At 45.5% G+C, this 19,878-nt stretch overlaps 1 protein-coding gene across 1 annotated transcript; it reads left to right on the forward strand.

The window, feature by feature from the left end:
- Nucleotides 1-1,572: 1,572 nt before the first annotated feature.
- LOC139560278 (inhibin beta A chain-like) lies at nucleotides 1,573-17,734 on the forward strand. The gene is made up of 2 exons (XM_071376915.1): nucleotides 1,573-2,212; nucleotides 16,170-17,734. The coding sequence occupies exons 1-2, from the start codon at nucleotides 1,573-1,575 to the stop codon at nucleotides 17,009-17,011; spliced, it is 1,482 nt and encodes a 493-aa protein (XP_071233016.1). The 3' UTR covers nucleotides 17,012-17,734.
- The last annotated feature ends 2,144 nt before the right edge of the window (nucleotides 17,735-19,878 follow it).

The following is a 19,878-nucleotide window of genomic DNA, read 5'->3' on the forward strand; positions in this document are numbered from 1 at the left end:
ATACAGTAGTAATGGGGGGGTTAGAGAGGGAGGAAGTACTGAAATATACAGTAGTAATGGGGGGGGGTAGAGAGGGAGGAAGTACTGAAATATACAGTAGTAATGGGGGGGGGTAGAGAGGGAGGAAGTAGTGAAATATACAGTAGTAATGGAGGGGGGGGGGGTAGAGAGGGAGGAAGTAGTGAAATATACAGTAGTAATGGAGGGGGGGGGTAGAGAGGGAGGAAGTAGTGAAATATACAGTAGTAATGGGGGGGGGGTAGAGAGGGAGGAAGTAGTGAAATATACAGTAGTAATGGAGGGGGGGGTAGAGAGGGAGGAAGTAGTGAAATATACAGTAGTAATGGGGGGGGGGGTAGAGAGGGAGGAAGTAGTGAAATATACAGTAGTAATGGGGGGGGGTAGAGAGGGAGGAAGTAGTGAAATATACAGTAGTAATGGAGGGGGGGGGGTAGAGAGGGAGGAAGTAGTGAAATATACAGTAGTAATGGGGGGGGGGTAGAGAGGGAGGAAGTAGTGAAATATACAGTAGTAATGGAGGGGGGGGGGTAGAGAGGGAGGAAGTAGTGAAATATACAGTAGTAATGGAGGGGGGGGGGTTAGAGAGGGAGGAAGTAGTGAAATATACAGTAGTAATGGGGGGGGGGTAGAGAGGGAGGAAGTAGTGAAATATACAGTAGTAATGGAGGGGGGGGTAGAGAGGGAGGAAGTAGTGAAATATACAGTAGTAATGGGGGGGTAGAGAGGGAGGAAGTAGTGAAATATACAGTAGTAATGGGGGGGGGGGGTAGAGAGGGAGGAAGTAGTGAAATATACAGTAGTAATGGAGGGGGGGGGTAGAGAGGGAGGAAGTAGTGAAATATACAGTAGTAATGGGGGGGTAGAGAGGGAGGAAGTAGTGAAATATACAGTAGTAATGGGGTGGTAGAGAGGGAGAGATAAAAAAAGAGAGTTGAGAGTGAGAAAGAAAGAAAGAGAAAGAGAGAGAGAGAGAGCGACAGAGCAGTCTAACCCTGCCCACTTTTACAAAGCCATTCATCTCCGACATAGTGAGGCTTCTCCAGTGCTGTGTACATCAGCAGGAAAGAACACCATCACTACTGCACCTCAACACACTGCTCTATCTCCCAGTCACTTTGTTCAAGGACTAAAGTAGCGTGGACACTCTCTACCAAACCTGAGACTGGAAAGAGTGGACAAGAGACTTTACTAACTGGACAAAAGAAGAGGAATCGTTTTACAAAGCTGAGAGGAGACACCTGCTTTCCTAGACTTGATAGGAGAAGTGGTTTACAAGTACTGCAGAAAATACCTGGTTTATGAGGACCAAGTAAAGAGCCTGGTCTCAAAACCTCCATTTCTACTTTCCAACTTTCCAACTGTACTTTTCTCAAACTTGTTCTTTCAGGGAAACCCCTTCAACAGAGGTAAGGTGAAGAGAGCTGTCCGGTGTGCTGCTTCTCGTTCGTCACCCCTTGTCGCAGTCCTCTCATCACCTTCTCCAGGGTGTGTGTGTGTGTGTGTGAGTGTGTGTGTGTGTGTCTGTGAGTTGTCTGCGCTTTGTGGCACAGGATGCCCTCGTTAGCCGCGTTGGCTGGGGTGTTAGCGTTGCTTCTCGCTGGGCTGCAGACAGGATGTGGCTCCCCTACTGTAGCGGGATCACTTGCGGCGGTGGATGGGGCTACACGGGGACAGGAGCAGGGGCTGGTGGAGGAGATCCAGGTGACCCCTTGTCCTTCCTGTGTGCTGGCCCAGATGAGCAGGGACTACCTGGGCTCGGATCCGGGTTATGTCCCGGCCCCTCCTGGATCTGAGTCAGCATCTGAATCGGCTTCGGCCCAGACTTCGGCTCAGACTTCGGCCCAGACTTCGGCTCAGACTTCGGCCCAGACTTCGGCTCAGACTTCGGCCCAGACTTCGGCCCAGACTTCGGCTCAGACTTCGGCCCAGACTTCGGCCCAGACTTCGGCTCAGATGGACATGGTGGAAGCGGTGAAACAGCACATCCTCGACATGCTCCATCTCAGCGCGAGGCCCAACGTCACCCACCCGGTGCCGCGCGCCGCCCTGCTCAACGCCATCAAGAAACTACACGTTGGCCGCGTGGGCAAGGACGGCAGCGTGGAGATCCAGGAGGAGGGGCAGGGGGGCGGCGAGGGGGCGGCGCCGCCACCCGAGCCGCCCTCCGAGATCATCACCTTTGCCGAGCCAGGTGAGTGTAGCATTTTATTTATAGTGTATTACTAGGTACTAAGAAATGACATGGTAAAATGTTAATTATACTTTCTGGATTTGTTTTGGTTGATTTAAACAAATACCACTCGGTAGTGGTAAGGTACATGGTAGTTATTACTCCTGTTGAATGTTTTGAAAAAGAACCAGAAATGACCCACTGTTGTCTCTTCATTAAACACCGGTAGTAAACAAGCTTCCCAAGGGGTTCCTAGGCTGTCCCCCATAGGCTAGAAACATAAAGCAATGTCTATGTTGCTAGCCCATAGGAGAACCATTTTTTGTTCCAGGTAGAACCCTTTCGGGGTTCATGTAGAACCCTCTGTGGAAAGGGTTCTACATGGAATCCAAAAGGGTTCTACTTAGAAGGAAAATTGTTCTACCTGAAACCAAAATGGTTCTTCAAAGGGTTCTCATATGAGAACAGCCGAAAATCCCTTTTAGGTTCTAAATAGCAGCTTTTTGTCTAAGCGTGTAGCGTAAGATAACGTGCTACCTGAAACCCACTCTACCTGAATACCACACGACCTGTAACCGACACTGCCTAACACCCACACCGCCTGTAACCCACGCGGCCTGACACCCACGCTACCTGAAACCCACTCTACCTGAAACCCACTCTACCTGTAACCCACTCTACCTGAAACCCACTCTACCTGTAACCCACTCTACCTGTAACCCACTCTACCTGAAACCCACTCTACCTGAAACCCACTCTACCTGTAACCCACTCTACCTGAAACCCACTCTACCTGAAACCCACTCTACCCACTCTACCTGAAACCCAATCTACCTGTAACCCACTCTACCTGAAACCCACTCTACCTGAAACCCACTCTACCTGAAACCCACTCTACCTGAAACCCACTCTACCTGTAACCCACTCTACCTGAAACCCACTCTACCTGAAACCCACACTACCTGTAACCCACACTACCTGTAACCCACTCTACCTGTAACCCACTCTACCTGAAACCCACTCTACCTGAAAACCACACTACCTGTAACCCACTCTACCTGAAACCCACTCTACCTGAAACCCACTCTACCTGTAACCCACTCTACCTGTAACCCACTCTACCTGAAACCCACTCTACCTGTAACCCACTCTACCTGAAACCCACTCTACCTGAAACCCACACTACCTGAAACCCACTCTACCTGTAACCCACTCTACCTGAAACCCACTCTACCTGAAACCCACTCTACCTGAAACCCACTCTACCTGAAACCCACTCTACCTGAAACCCACTCTACCTGAAACCCACTCTACCTGAAACCCACTCTACCTGAAACCCACTCTACCTGAAACCCACTCTACCTGAAACCCACTCTACCTGAAACCCACTCTACCTGATACCCACTCTACCTGATACCCACTCTACCTGAAACCCACTCTACCTGTAACCCACTCTACCTGAAACCCACTCTACCTGAAACCCACTCTACCTGAAACCCACTCTACCTGAAACCCACTCTACCCACTCTACCTGAAACCCACTCTACCTGAAACCCACTCTACCTGTAACCCACTCTACCTGAAACCCACTATACCTGAAACCCACTCTACCTGAAACCCACTCTACCTGTAACCCACTCTACCTGAAACCCACTCTACCTGATACCCACTCTACCTGTAACCCACTCTACCTGAAACCCACTCTACCTGAAACCCACTATACCTGTAACCCACTCTATCTGAAACCCACTCTACCTGAAACCCACTCTACCTGTAACCCACTCTACCTGTAACCCACTCTACCTGAAACCCACTCTACCTGAAACCCACTCTACCTGAAACACACTCTACCTGAAACCCACTCTACCTGTAACCCACTCTACCTGAAACCCACTCTACCTGTAACCCACTCTACCTGTAACCCACTCTACCTGTAACCCACTCTACCTGTAACCCACTCTACCTGAAACCCACTCTACCTGTAACCCACTCTACCTGAAACCCACTCTAACTGAAACCCACTCTACCTGAAACCCACTCTACCTGTAACCCACTCTACCTGAAACCCACTCTACCTGAAACCCACTCTACCTGAAACCCACTCTACCTGTAACCCACTCTACCTGAAACCCACTCTACCTGAAACCCACTCTACCTGTAACCCACTCTACCTGAAACCCACTCTACCTGAAACCCACTCTACCTGAAACCCACTCTACCTGAAACCCACTCTACCTGAAACCCACACTACCTGTAACCCACTCTATCTGAAACCCACACTACCTGTAACCCACTCTACCTGAAACCCACACTACCTGTAACCCACTCTACCTGAAACCCACTCTACCTGAAACCCACTCTACCTGTAACCCACTCTACCTGTAACCCACTCTACCTGTAACCCACTCTACCTGAAACCCACTCTACCTGTAACCCACTCTACCTGAAACCCACTCTACCTGAAACCCACTCTACCTGAAACCCACTCTACCTGTAACCCACTCTACCTGAAACCCACTCTACCTGAAACCCACTCTACCTGTAACCCACTCTACCTGAAACCCACTCTACCTGAAACCCACTCTACCTGAAACCCACTCTACCTGAAACCCACTCTACCTGAAACCCACACTACCTGTAACCCACTCTATCTGAAACCCACACTACCTGTAACCCACTCTACCTGAAACCCACACTACCTGTAACCCACTCTACCTGAAACCCACTCTACCTGAAACCCACTCTACCTGTAACCCACTCTACCTGAAACCCACTCTACCTGAAACCCACACTACCTGAAACCCACTCTACCTGTAACCCACTCTACCTGAAACCCACTCTACCTGAAACCCACTCTACCTGAAACCCACTCTACCTGAAACCCACTCTACCTGAAACCCACTCTACCTGAAACCCACTCTACCTGAAACCCACTCTACCTGTAACCCACTCTACCTGAAACCCACTCTACCTGAAACCCACTCTACCTGAAACCCACTCTACCTGAAACCCAATCTACCTGAAACCCACTCTACCTGAAACCCACTCTACCTGATACCCACTCTACCTGATACCCACTCTACCTGTAACCCACTCTACCTGTAACCCACTCTACCTGAAACCCACTCTACCTGATCCCCACTCTACCTGATAACCCACTCTCCCTGAAACCCACTCTACCTGTAACCCACTCTACTGAAACCACTCTGCCTAAACCCACTCTACCTGAAACCCACTGCTCCTGAAACCCACTCTACCCACTCTACCTGGAAAACCCACTCTACCTGAAACCCACTAACCCACTTTCTACCTGAAACCCACTCTACCTGTAACCCACTCTACCTGTAACCCACTCTACCTGTAACCCACTATAAACCATGTACCTGATACCCACTCTACCTGTAACCCACTCTACCTGAAACCCACTCTACCTGAAACCCACTCTACCTGTAACCCACTCTATCTGAAACCCACTCTACCTGAAACCCACTCTACCTGTAACCCACTCTACCTGTAACCCACTCTACCTGAAACCCACTCTACCTGAAACCCACTCTACCTGAAACACACTCTACCTGAAACCCACTCTACCTGTAACCCACTCTACCTGTAACCCACTCTACCTGTAACCCACTCTACCTGTAACCCACTCTACCTGAGTAACCCACTCTACCTGAAACCCACTCTACCTGAAACCCACTCTACCTGAAACCCACTCTACCTGAAACCCACTCTACCTGAAACCCACTCTACCTGAAACCCACTCTACCTGTAACCCACTCTACCTGAAACCCACTCTACCTGAAACCCACTCTACCTGAAACCCACTCTACCTGAAACCCACTCTACCTGAAACCCACACTACCTGTAACCCACTCTATCTGAAACCCACACTACCTGTAACCCACTCTACCTGAAACCCACACTACCTGTAACCCACTCTATCCTGAAACACACTCTACCTGAAACCCACTCTACCTGTAACCCACTCTACCTGAAACCCACTCTACCTGAAACCCACTCTACCTGAAACCCACTCTACCTGTAACCCACTCTACCTGAAACCCACTCTACCTGAAACCCACTCTACCTGAAACCCACTCTACCTGTAACCCACTCTACCTGAAACCCACTCTACCTGAAACCCACTCTACCTGTAACCCACTCTACCTGAAACCCACTCTACCTGTAAACCCACTCTACCTGAAACCCACTCTACCTGAAACCCACTCTACCTGAAACCCACTCTACCTGAAACCCACTCTACCTGTAACCCACTCTACCTGAAACCCACTCTACCTGAAACCCACTCTACCTGAAACCCACTCTACCTGTAACCCACTCTACCTGAAACCCACTCTACCTGAAACCCACTCTACCTGAAACCCACTCTACCTGAAACCCACTCTACCTGAAACCCACTCTACCTGAAACCCACTCTACCTGAAACCCACTCTACCTGTAACCCACTCTACCTGAAACCCACTCTACCTGAAACCCACTCTACCTGAAACCCACTCTACCTGAAACCCAATCTACCTGAAACCCACTCTACCTGAAACCCACTCTACCTGATACCCACTCTACCTGATACCCACTCTACCTGTAACCCACTCTACCTGTAACCCACTCTACCTGAAACCCACTCTACCTGAAACCCACTCTACCTGTAACACACTCTATCTGAAACCCACTCTACCTGAAACCCCCTCTACCTGTAACCCACTCTACCTGAAACCCACTCTACCTGAAACCCACTCTACCTGAAACACACTCTACCTGAAACCCACTCTACCTGTAACCCACTCTACCTGAAACCCACTCTACCTGTAACCCACTCTACCTGTAACCCACTCTACCTGTAACCCACTCTACCTGAAACCCACTCTACCTGAAACCCACTCTACCTGTAACCCACTCTACCTGAAACCCACTCTACCTGTAACCCACTCTACCTGAAACCCACTCTACCTGAAACCCACTCTACCTGTAACCCACTCTATCTGAAACCCACTCTACCTGAAACCCACTCTACCTGTAACCCACTCTACCTGTAACCCACTCTACCTGAAACCCACTCTACCTGAAACACACTCTACCTGAAACCCACTCTACCTGTAACCCACTCTACCTGTAACCCACTCTACCTGTAACCCACTCTACCTGTAACCCACTCTACCTGAAACCCACTCTACCTGTAACCCACTCTACCTGAAACCCACTCTACCTGTAACCCACTCTACCTGAAACCCACTCTACCTGAAACCCACTCTACCTGAAACCCACTCTACCTGTAACCCACTCTACCTGAAACCCACTCTACCTGAAACCCACTCTACCTGAAACCCACTCTACCTGAAACCCACTCTACCTGAAACCCACACTACCTGTAACCCACTCTATCTGAAACCCACACTACCTGTAACCCACTCTACCTGAAACCCACACTACCTGTAACCCACTCTATCCTGAAACACACTCTACCTGAAACCCACTCTACCTGTAACCCACTCTACCTGAAACCCACTCTACCTGAAACCCACACTACCTGAAACCAACTCTACCTGTAACCCACTCTACCTGAAACCCACTCTACCTGAAACCCACTCTACCTGAAACCCACTCTACCTGAAACCCACTCTACCTGAAACCCACTCTACCTGAAACCCACTCTACCTGTAACCCACTCTACCTGAAACCCACTCTACCTGAAACCCACTCTACCTGAAACCCACTCTACCTGAAACCCACTCTACCTGAAACCCACTCTACCTGAAACCCACTCTACCTGATACCCACTCTACCTGATACCCACTCTACCTGTAACCCACTCTACCTGAAACCCACTCTACCTGAAACCCACTCTACCTGAAACCCACTCTACCTGTAACCCACTCTACCTGAAACCCACTCTACCTGAAACCCACTCTACCTGTAACCCACTCTATCTGAAACCCACTCTACCTGAAACCCACTCTACCTGTAACCCACTCTACCTGTAACCCACTCTACCTGAAACCCACTCTACCTGAAACACACTCTATCTGAAACCCACTCTACCTGAAACCCCCTCTACCTGTAACCCACTCTACCTGTAACCCACTCTACCTGAAACCCACTCTACCTGAAACACACTCTACCTGAAACCCACTCTACCTGTAACCCACTCTACCTGAAACCCACTCTACCTGTAACCCACTCTACCTGTAACCCACTCTACCTGTAACCCACTCTACCTGAAACCCACTCTACCTGAAACCCACTCTACCTGAAACCCACTCTACCTGAAACCCACTCTACCTGAAACCCACTCTACCTGAAACCCACTCTATCTGAAACCCACACTACCTGTAACCCACTCTACCTGAAACCCACACTACCTGTAACCCACTCAACCTGAAACCCACTCTACCTGAAACCCACTCTACCTGTAACCCACTCTACCTGAAACCCACTCTACCTGAAACCCACACTACCTGAAACCCACTCTACCTGTAACCCACTCTACCTGAAACCCACTCTACCTGAAACCCACTCTACCTGAAACCCACTCTACCTGAAACCCACTCTACCTGAAACCCACTCTACCTGAAACCCACTCTACCTGAAACCCACTCTACCTGAAACCCACTCTACCTGAAACCCACTCTACCTGTAACCCACTCTACCTGAAACCCACTCTACCTGAAACCCACTCTACCTGAAACCCACTCTACCTGAAACCCACTCTACCTGAAACCCACTCTACCTGAAACCCACTCTACCTGATACCCACTCTACCTGTAACCCACTCTACCTGAAACCCACTCTACCTGAAACCCACTCTACCTGAAACCCACTCTACCTGTAACCCACTCTACCTGAAACCCACTCTACCTGAAACCCACTCTACCTGTAACCCACTCTATCTGAAACCCACTCTACCTGAAACCCACTCTACCTGTAACCCACTCTACCTGTAACCCACTCTACCTGAAACCCACTCTACCTGAAACACACTCTACCTGAAACCCACTCTACCTGTAACCCACTCTACCTGTAACCCACTCTACCTGTAACCCACTCTACCTGAAACCCACTCTACCTGTAACCCACTCTACCTGTAACCCACTCTACCTGTAACCCACTCTACCTGAAACCCACTCTACCTGTAACCCACTCTACCTGAAACCCACTCTACCTGTAACCCACTCTACCTGAAACCCACTCTACCTGAAACCCACTCTACCTGAAACCCACTCTACCTGTAACCCACTCTACCTGTAACCCACTCTACCTGAAACCCACTCTACCTGAAACCCACTCTACCTGTAACCCACTCTATCTGAAACCCACTCTACCTGAAACCCACTCTACCTGTAACCCACTCTACCTGTAACCCACTCTACCTGAAACCCACTCTACCTGAAACACACTCTACCTGAAACCCACTCTACCTGTAACCCACTCTACCTGTAACCCACTCTACCTGTAACCCACTCTACCTGAAACCCACTCTACCTGTAACCCACTCTACCTGTAACCCACTCTACCTGTAACCCACTCTACCTGAAACCCACTCTACCTGTAACCCACTCTACCTGAAACCCACTCTACCTGTAACCCACTCTACCTGAAACCCACTCTACCTGAAACCCACTCTACCTGAAACCCACTCTACCTGTAACCCACTCTACCTGAAACCCACTCTACCTGTAACCCACTCTACCTGAAACCCACTCTATCTGCGTGTGTGAAATGTGTGGTCTGGGTCTGGAAACATTTTTAAGTCGACAAGTGTCTGTGGTGCTTCTGGCTTTCTCTTGAGGATTCCTTCGAAGGGTTAGAAAGGGGGTGGAGCAGGGAAGCCAGAACATTGGGAGGAGACACAATGCCTAATTTGAAGGTAACTGAAAAAGTGAGATGGAGGCAAAGAGTATTTAGAGGCCCAGTTGGGAAAACTAGAACTTATGATTAAACTATTGACGTCCCTTTTCAGTTTCTTAGTTTGGGGGTTCATGTGCATCCTCAGCTAGCACCAGTTCCCCACGCTGCAGCGAATGTTGGACTGCAGCTTTGACTCAGATGATTTCACTGTGTACCAGTGAGACATTACAAACGCAGCTGCTGGAGGGGCACATTCAATATATGTCTGGGAGGTCGTCATTGAAAATAAATGATTTGTTTTTAGTTGGTTTGCCTGGTTAAATAAAGGTTAAATGAAAGGTTGGTGTGAGATTAAGAACAAGGAATTGTAAATTATGTGACATGCCAATTGTGTGTATGGACTATAGACTAAATTAATATGGACTATAGACTAAATTAATATGGACTATAGACTAAATTAATACGGACCATAGACTAAATGAATATGGCTATAGACTAAATGAATATGGACTATAGACTAAATTAAAATGGACTACAGACTAAATGAATCAGCCTTAGCTACTGTCGCCTCACAAAAAAGTACAGGAGTGGAACGTTGGCTAAAGACACAGACTAGGGAAACCCCATACTACTGTATATTTATAGTGAGGTTGACATTCTAGAATGAAAGCACCAAATGGAAGTAGGAAGTAGGAAGTTAGAGAGGGAGATGGGCACACATCAGAGAGGTGCTGTATGATGACAGTAGAGGGGATCACACAGAGAGGTATGATGACAGGTCTGGGGTTCGTATGTGTGGGGGAATGTGCGCTCCGGAGTTGGCCGCTCTACACTCTTAGAAAAAAAGGATTCCTAAAGGGTTCTTCGGCTGTCCCCATGGAACACTTCTTGGTTCCAGGTAGAACCCTTTTTGGTTCCAGGTAGAACCTTTTTAGGTTCCAGGTAGAACCCTTTTAGGTTCCATGTAGAACACTCTGTGAAAAGGGTTCTACCTAGAACCAAAATAATTATACCTGGAACCAGAAAAGGGTTCTACCTAGAACCAAAATAATTCTACCTGGAACCAGAAAAGGGTTCTACGTAGAACCAAAATAATTCTACCTGGAACCAAAAAGGGTTTGTGCAAAGGGATCTTATGGGGACAACCAAAAGAAACGTTCAGACAATCCTGCTGTCATAGAAATGCTGTGTTGTGAATATTAAGAACAGGGCACAGAAGGAACTTTTCAGACCTTAAATGTTATCATCAGACTGGGAGAGAGAGAGAGAGAGAGAGAGAGAGAGAGAGAGAGAGAGAGAGAGAGAGAGAGAGAGAGAGAGAGAGAGAGAGAGAGAGAGAGAGAGAGAGAGAGAGAGACTGTATCCTCCGACAAGTAGCAGAGAAGTAGCATAGACACGTGTTCCCCAGCTGTGTCTCTCTCTCTCTCAAGCACTTTGTTATCAACGCAGAAAACTGCACTGTACAACTATACCCTAATGTCTCTATGTTCAGAGAGTAGGAACTGAAAGTAGACCAAGTTGTTGGATTTCAGGCCTCGGTTTTCATCATTTTACAACAGCGGGTCATCAAAAGGAACCATCCAGAAGGTTGGTGAGTAAAACCCGTAAATTTAGATAACCGTTTTCTGTGTGATGGTCCGCACACAAAAATATGTTGCATAAAACTTAAGATAATTGTTTTTAAATTATTATTATTTATCACTGCATCAGGGAGAGCTTTATACAGACGCTTCGGCTTTGCAGCCATCTCGCTTCAGATACATGACCAGAAGTATGTGGACACCTGCTCGTCGAACATCTCATTCCAAAATCATGAGCATTAATATGTAGTTGGTCCCCCCCCTTTCCACTCTTCTGGGAAGGCTTTGCACTAGATGTTGGAACATTGCTGCGAGGACTTACTTCCATTCAGCCACAAGAGCATGAGTGAGGTCATGCACTGATGTTGGGCGATTAGGACTGGCTCGCAGTCGGCGTCCCAATTCATTCCAGTTCAATTCATTCCAGTCAAGTTCTTCCACACCGATCTCGACAAACCATTTCTGTATGGACCTCGCTCTGTGCACGGGGGCATTGTCATGCTGAAACAGGAAAGGGCCTTCCCCAAACTGTTGCCACAAAGTTTGAAGCACAGAATTGTCTAAAATGTAATTGTGTGCTGTAGCATTAAGATTTCCCTTAAGGGAAAAGGGCCTAGCTAAAAACCATGACAAACAGCCCCAGACCATTATTCCTTCTCCACCAAACTTTACAGTTGGCACTATGCATTGGGGCAGGTAGCGTTCTCCTGGCATCCGTCAAGCCCAGATTCATCCGTCGGACTGCCAGATGGTGAAGTGTGATTCATCACTACAGAGAAGGCGTTTCCTCTGCTCCACAGTCCAATGACGGAGAGCTTTACACCACTCCAGCCGACTCTTGGCATTGGACATGGTGATCTTGCCAGTTTGGGACTGTTTGGAACTCTGTGTTGCAACTGAGGACAGACGGTATTTCAGTGCTACGCCCATCAATACTGGCCGGTCCCGTTCTGTGAGCTTGTGTGGTCTACCACTTCGCGGCTGAGACATTGTTGCTCCACTTCACAGTAACAGCACTTACAGTTGACCCGGGGGCAGCTCTAGCAGGGCAGAAATGTTACAAACTGACTTGTTGGAAAGGTGGCATCCTATAACGGTGCCACGTTGAAAGTCACTGAGCTCTTAAATAAGGCCTTTCTACTGCCAATGCTTGTCTATGGAGATTGCATTACTGTGTGTTCGATTTAATACACCTGTCAGCAACGGGTGTGGCTGATATAGCCAAATCTACTAATTTGAAGGGGTGTCCACATACTTTTGTATATATATATATAGTGTACATCAACCACGTTCTTATCTAGTGTTGAAAAGCATTGTCATATCCAGGTGTGAAGTGGGTGAATCAGAGATGATATCAGACAATGATGCCAAAACCAGCAACAGGAAAGATTTTAATATGATGCCAAAACCAGCAACAGGAAAGGTTTTAATATGATGCCAAAACCAGCAACAGGAAAGGTTTTAATATGATGCCAAAACCAGCAACAGGAAAGGTTTTAATATGATGCCAAAACCAGCAACAGGAAAGGTTTTAATATGATGCCAAAACCAGCAACAGGAAAGGTTTTAATATGATGCCAAAACCAGCAACAGGAAAGGTTTTAATATGATGCCAAAACCAGCAACAGGAAAGGTTTTAATATGATGCCAAAACCAGCAACAGGAAAGGTTTTAATATGATGCCAAAACCAGCAACAGGAAAGGTTTTAATATAATGCATCGGAACAGCAACATGTATCCATGTACCCCAGGACGCCGTCATGCGTTGCACGCCAACCCAATGAGGGGGGCGCTCCCATTCTGGAGGCTTTCCTGATTGCGGGTCGGCCATTGTATACTGCAAAGCGGTGCAACAAGCGTGTAACAAGCACATTCTTCCCTGGCTTGTTTGCTTACATAAATGTGCATAATGGCTTGGCACTATAAATAACCACCCTTTTGAATGAACCTTCGATTAAAGAAAGGGCCAATAATGAGTTGGCGGAATTAGGGGGGGGGGGGGGGTGTTAACGATTGTGTGGGGGGGGGGGGTGGGGGGGGGGGGGCATGGAGGCGAGTCGGAGGGCTCCTGGCCGTGTATAATCACTTCATTCATCCAAATATGAGCCCCAATAATTACTTTAGGCTGTGTGGAAGCTATATGTGGAGATGGGGTTGGATGGAGAGGTCTTTGAAAGAGCCTGAGCAAAGTGAGAGAAGGATATGGAGAGGGAGAGATATGGGAGGATGGGAGGAAGGTGGGAAAGGAAAAAAGAGGGAGGGAAAGAAGAAAAAGAAAAAAGAAAAGAGAAAGGGAAAGAACAGAGAGATAGAGGACTAGAGAGGGAAAGAACTGAGAGAGGACTAGAAAGGGATAGAGCCTTACTTTCTTTCTTTTTTTTTTAGATGTAGCCGAATATATTTAGAAGTGTTTTTCATTCAAACTATTGTTTGTTCCCCGCTTTGTTTATTCATTCATTCATTGGGAGGAGAAAAGGAGATAGAGGAGGAGAAGAGATAGAGAGGGTAGCGTATGAATGAATTGTATGAATGTCATTTAGTGTTGGAGGGCTTTTCTGTACATGCATATCCATATGCGATATGAGTTGCTCCCGTTTCAATATATTTATGGTTTATGATGCCTAATTAACAACTAAAGCCCCCAAAGTACTGAATAGTTCGACCAACCTTGACAGACTGTTTGATGGTTGACTGTCTTTGTTTAGGTCAGGACCCACCTGTCCTGTTTGTTTGTGATTAAATTCAATGAGATTTCCAGGACATGTTTCTTCAAAACCGACAAAAACCACAGAGAACCAGCTATGCACGAACACTGCCAAACAGACGCACACGTTGGTAATAGAGAGTGAGAAAGTTGTCAAAAAATATATATAAACGACACCTAGGCAACACACGTCGCCACTCGCCAGTGACTTGATAAACTGATTGTGGCCTGGCTGCTCAATGTGTCTGCTACAGTAACTACTACATCCTAGCTTTATTGAATTGGAACTTAGCTAGCGAGCTAGTGGTTTTGGGCACTGCTACACAGCCTGTAGCTTGTGCTTATTTACGATATTTTGTACAGCTGATGAGGAAGTTGTAGACGTGTTATTGTTCTCAGAAATCAGTCCTGAGAGCGCAGCCAGATTTTCCTGACTTTCCAGACTTGACTAGACTGCATGCATATTTTTTAACATGATAAATACTACACCAAACACCTTAGTTAAGTGTAAAAACCTTAGTTAACTCCAAAAAACGTCAAAATTGTAATTACATATTTCTTAATTTATCCTAAATTAAATCAGACTATTTTGAGGAAGTTACTATTTTGAGGAAGTGACTATTTTGAGGAAGTGGCTATTTTAAGGAAGTGACTATTTTGAGGAAGTGACTATTTTGAGGAAGTGACTATTTTGAGGAAGTGACTATTTTAAGGAAGTGACTATTTTAAGGAAGTGACTATTTTGAGGAAGTGGCTATTTTAAGGAAGTGACTATTTTAAGGAAGTGACTATTTTAAGGAAGTGACTATTTTAAGGAAGTTACTATTTTGAGGAAGTGGCTATGTTGTTGCTACGGTAACTCAGGGGGGGGGACAAACAACAGTCTCTGCCAGGGTACGATATGTGATAATAACACACCCGCATCAAACCACACCCCCAAGACAACTCTCGTTTGTATTCAGTCATGGCCGCTAGCGTTTCTTAAAGAGCAATGAGGGTGTGTTGGAGATGTGTGTTATTATGTGAAGGGTTGCACAACGTTGACCATTGGCCAGAGAGACTTCATGGTAGTTCTCTGTATTACATTTTTTTCGAAAAATGTATTATAAGTGATATAAATATTAAATAAATACAAAAATATTAGGTGCAACTGTGTACAATATCAGACGATACATGTCTGGTATCCATGAGGCTGTCCTAATATGGACATCGTACACTTGTCCAATCACTGCATCTCCAGGACTCAATTCTACAGAAGTATTTACAAAGGCTTATTAATGAAAGTAACTAGGAGGTTATTGTAAAGTGTAACCCGACTCACAACAATCTGCCCGTTGCTTTCCTAACTCAACAGATGCCAGAGTGACTGGGGAAGATAAATCCGAGCCAAACCTAGTCAGACACGACAGACCTTGAACAAATGCATTCTTGTACAAACAGAGTATGGATTTGGAATAGGTCGGACCTGTCCACGGTCAAAAGTACAATATCTCTCCTTTAGCCTATAGCTCTATTTGATACATAGAGTAAGCATTTGAATGTATTTAGAGAGACTATAGGGCTTTTGCCTCTAGTGGTGCTCTTAAACCAAAAGAAGTCCCCTAAATGGACAAACACACAGAATTGTCCAGAAATTATATTATTGGACAAAGAGGGGCACACCTGCAGTCAGCAATTACGTTTCTGTATAGCTTCTTTTAAACATACTAGGTTTTATTTTAGCAGAGCCGACAAAAAAACATGCGTTGCCAAACCGAAACGATTATGGACATTTGCAGCGTTGCTGTCTTTGCGATGACTAAACACCCTTTCCCCTTTTCTCCTCTAGGCGACACTACATCCGCCGTGACCTTTGACATTTCCAAGGAGGGCAGTGAGCTCTCAGTGGTGGAGCAGGCCAACGTGTGGCTCTTCCTCAAGCTGGCCAAGGGGCAAGGGCGAGGCAAGGGCAAGGTGAACATCCAGCTTCTGCAGCGTCGCCGACAGAAGACCAAAGCTCCAGGCTTCACCGAGACCCAGGGCGAGGAGGAGGAGGAGGAGGAGGAGGAGTTGGTGTCTGAGAAGATGGTTGACACGCGGCGCAGCGGCTGGCACACGCTCCCCGTGTCGCACAGCATCCAGTCCCTCCTGGACACCGGTGGCAGCGTCATCGATCTGCGAGTCTCCTGCCCGCAGTGCACCGAGGCGGGCGCCACAACCATCTTGGTCCCCACCGAGGGCGAGCAACCGGGACGAGAGAGGGAACAATCCCACCGGCCATTCCTCATGGTCGTACTGCGGCCCGGCACGGAGGAACACGCTCGCCGACGCGCCAAACGCGGCCTGGAGTGCGACGGAAAGATGCGCATCTGCTGCAAGCGGCAGTTCTATGTCAACTTCAAGGACATCGGCTGGAACGACTGGATCATCGCGCCGCCGGGCTACCACGCCAACTACTGTGAGGGCGACTGCCCCAGCCACGGGGCCAGCATCACGGGCTCCTCGCTGTCCTTCCACTCCACCGTCATCAACCACTACCGAATGCGGGGCTACGCGCCCTTCCAGAACATCCAGTCGTGCTGCGTGCCAACGCGGCTACGCGCCATGTCCATGCTCTACTACAACGAGGAGCAGAAGATCATCAAGAAGGACATCCAGAACATGATCGTGGACGAGTGCGGCTGCTCGTAAGAGACAGCGAAAGAGAGCAACATAGACTCATCAATAACAAGGAGACACTGTTGGGATGATGGGCCGTTTAACCCTTCAAACAAAAAAAACAATACCTTTTTTGGGAGTCATGTAAAAATGTGTTGACTGACTGATCTGTCCGTTTCGTCTGATTACCCGATGGGAAATTGTGAAGTCTCTGTGGCACTTTCAGATAAAAAAAAAAAGAGATACAGAATATATTTTTGGGTTGAATGGATAGCAAAAGTGGGACTCATGTGATTCCTGCATCTCTGCACTGCAATGAACATGGAACAATTTTCCCTGAAAGAAGAACTATGCAACTGATCAAGTATTACCGTGTGATCTTTTAAATATTTCTTTCCACATTATGGGATGTTTTGATGTATTTTTTAATTTGTATACAAGGAAGACTTTTTGCTAAGTTTTTTGTTGTTGTTTTTTGTGTTTCAGTTGTTTTCTATTGTTACTGTTGAGAGATACTTGAAAGAAATAGGTTTGACCAGCTACTGGAGCCAAACACTTTTATAATTAATAACAAGTTTTATTATTATTATTATGTCTGAACTATTTTGTATTTTTTACATAAAAAAAAATTATTAATGTTGAAATTTGCACTATACCAACATTCTTGCCAGCTTGATTACATTGACGGTAAGTGGCAATACACCAGAAATATGTAAATACATATACAGTATATACTACAGCTACAGACAGCCTCTCAAGCAAAGTAACATATGAAGAGTTTTTTTTCCAAAACTGTAAAAAAATATATATATATAAATTAGCTTTTATAGTTGAAAGAACTTATGAAAGAAATTGGGTTGGGTCTATCCTAATCGTGGCAAGGAGTTGTTCAATGTATTTGTTTGAAATCCATCACTTGATGGTTTATTTCAGAGACAATCAATCATGTCGTTTAGCTAAACCTAGTACTGCTAGGTTTTACACAGTCAAATGTAACAAATAACTACTTTTATTCATATATATATAGAACTGTACAAATGTCACGTATGACATCAATACTTAAATATATGAAACAATACAAATCAGTAGAGTAATATGAGATATGTATGTAAAACATTTACATTTGACCTTTTAGTAATTTAGCAGATACTCTTATCCAGAGTGACGTACCATTGCATTCATCTTCAGATATCTAGATGAGACAACCGCATATCACAGTCAAATATACAGGATATGAACATTCCATTCCACCTAAACAATGGATATATATATAAAAACGCTTAAAATATTTTAATGAAACATCTGAGAACAGTCATTTTTTTACACACACATGAAGGTACCCATAAACAATCATTTCTGATGTAAAAAAAACACAAATGTGAAAAATTGGTGGATATAAAAAAAAATGGAAATAAACTCTTCATATACAGTACATACTACAGCTACGGAACATAGTCTCTCAATCAAAGTAACACACCAAAGATAGGAGCACCATTAGCTTTCAAGTTGAGCAGTTTACCAGAAGGACAATCTCTAATGAAGCATCTCGATTAATATTCCTAACAACTAGTGATGACAAAGAGAGAAAAACACTCTGATGTAGGAACACCATGAAACTTACACTTAAAAGTCCTAAAAAAATATATATTCCCGACAGTTAAATGAATTTGATTTTTTTTCTCCATAATTTTCTTTCTTCAACACTTATTTCACTGCCATTATCTTGTTCTAAATGATTGACACATTGAAATTGAAGAGCAGTGGTGTTGTAGACATGTAACATATATGATAATTAACATACTGTATAACATGAAATGTCCTAAATGACAAATATATAAAGATCATTGAATGTGTTTTAATTTGGTTAATTATTCTTCCATTGGCAAAAGAGAAGACTCTGAAACATTTGGACAACTTTACATACTCTTAAGTTACTGAAAAATAAGGTGTTATATTGCTTTTGTTGTACAAATCAGAAATGTCGCTTGTGGATATGTTTTTATATAATTTATTTGGCAGCAATTTTTTGCTTCACTATTAAACACAATGAGTTGTACAAGTTCTGTATTGTGTTTAATTTACATTTTCAGTTGTACTTTACTTCAAGCATCCCGGTAATGGATCAATAATACAGTTATGAAAACATCAGAATGCTTTCAATTTTTTTATGGTTCTACACTAAACAAAAATATAAACGCAACAACAATTGCAAAGATTTTACAGTTCAAGGAAATCAATAAATTGAAATAAATTCATTAGGCCCTAATCTATGGATTTCACATGACTGGGAATACAGATATGTATATGTTGGTCACAGAAGTTTAAAAAAAGATAGGGGTGTGGATCAGAAAACCAGTCAGTATCTGGTGTGACCACCATTTACCTCATGCAACACGACACATCTTCTTCGCATAGAGTTGACGAGGCTGTTGATTGTGGCCTGTGGAATGTTGTCCCACTCCTCTTCAATGGCTGTGCAAAGTTGCTGGATGTTGTCAGGAATTGGAACACGCTGTCGTACATGTTGATCCAGAGCATCCCAAACATGCTCAATGGGTGACATGTCTGGTGAGTATGCAGGATAACGGGATAAGTGTTAACAACAAACGCTGAATAGCATAGCGCTACATTCAATAAATACTACTAAAAATATTTACATTCATGAAATCACAAGTGCAATATAGGAAAACACAGCTTAGCCTTTTGTTAATCCACCTGTTCGTGTCAGATTTTGAAATTATGCTTTACAGCGAAAGCATCTCATTGTGTTGTTGTTCTCCCGTGGCTAAAACGTCCCCTTTTTTAAATTAGCCATGGATGGCGATAGGGATTTGGACTTGTTGTTTTACTCAATTCTCCATACTCTGCAATGATTATAAAGGGGATTCTGATCCAACCAT

This window comes from Salvelinus alpinus, chromosome 30 (genome assembly GCF_045679555.1).
Source record: "Salvelinus alpinus chromosome 30, SLU_Salpinus.1, whole genome shotgun sequence".
Lineage (NCBI taxonomy): Eukaryota > Metazoa > Chordata > Actinopteri > Salmoniformes > Salmonidae > Salvelinus > Salvelinus alpinus.

Bases quoted from the DNA above. Each gene is read 5' to 3' on its own strand.
- LOC139560278 (XM_071376915.1), top strand. From the start codon at position 1,573: ATGCCCTCGTTAGCCGCGTTGGCTGGGGTGTTAGCGTTGCTTCTCGCT. The intron at 2,213-16,169 runs GTGAGTGTAGCA...TTTCTCCTCTAG, and splicing joins CATCACCTTTGCCGAGCCAG to GCGACACTACATCCGCCGTG.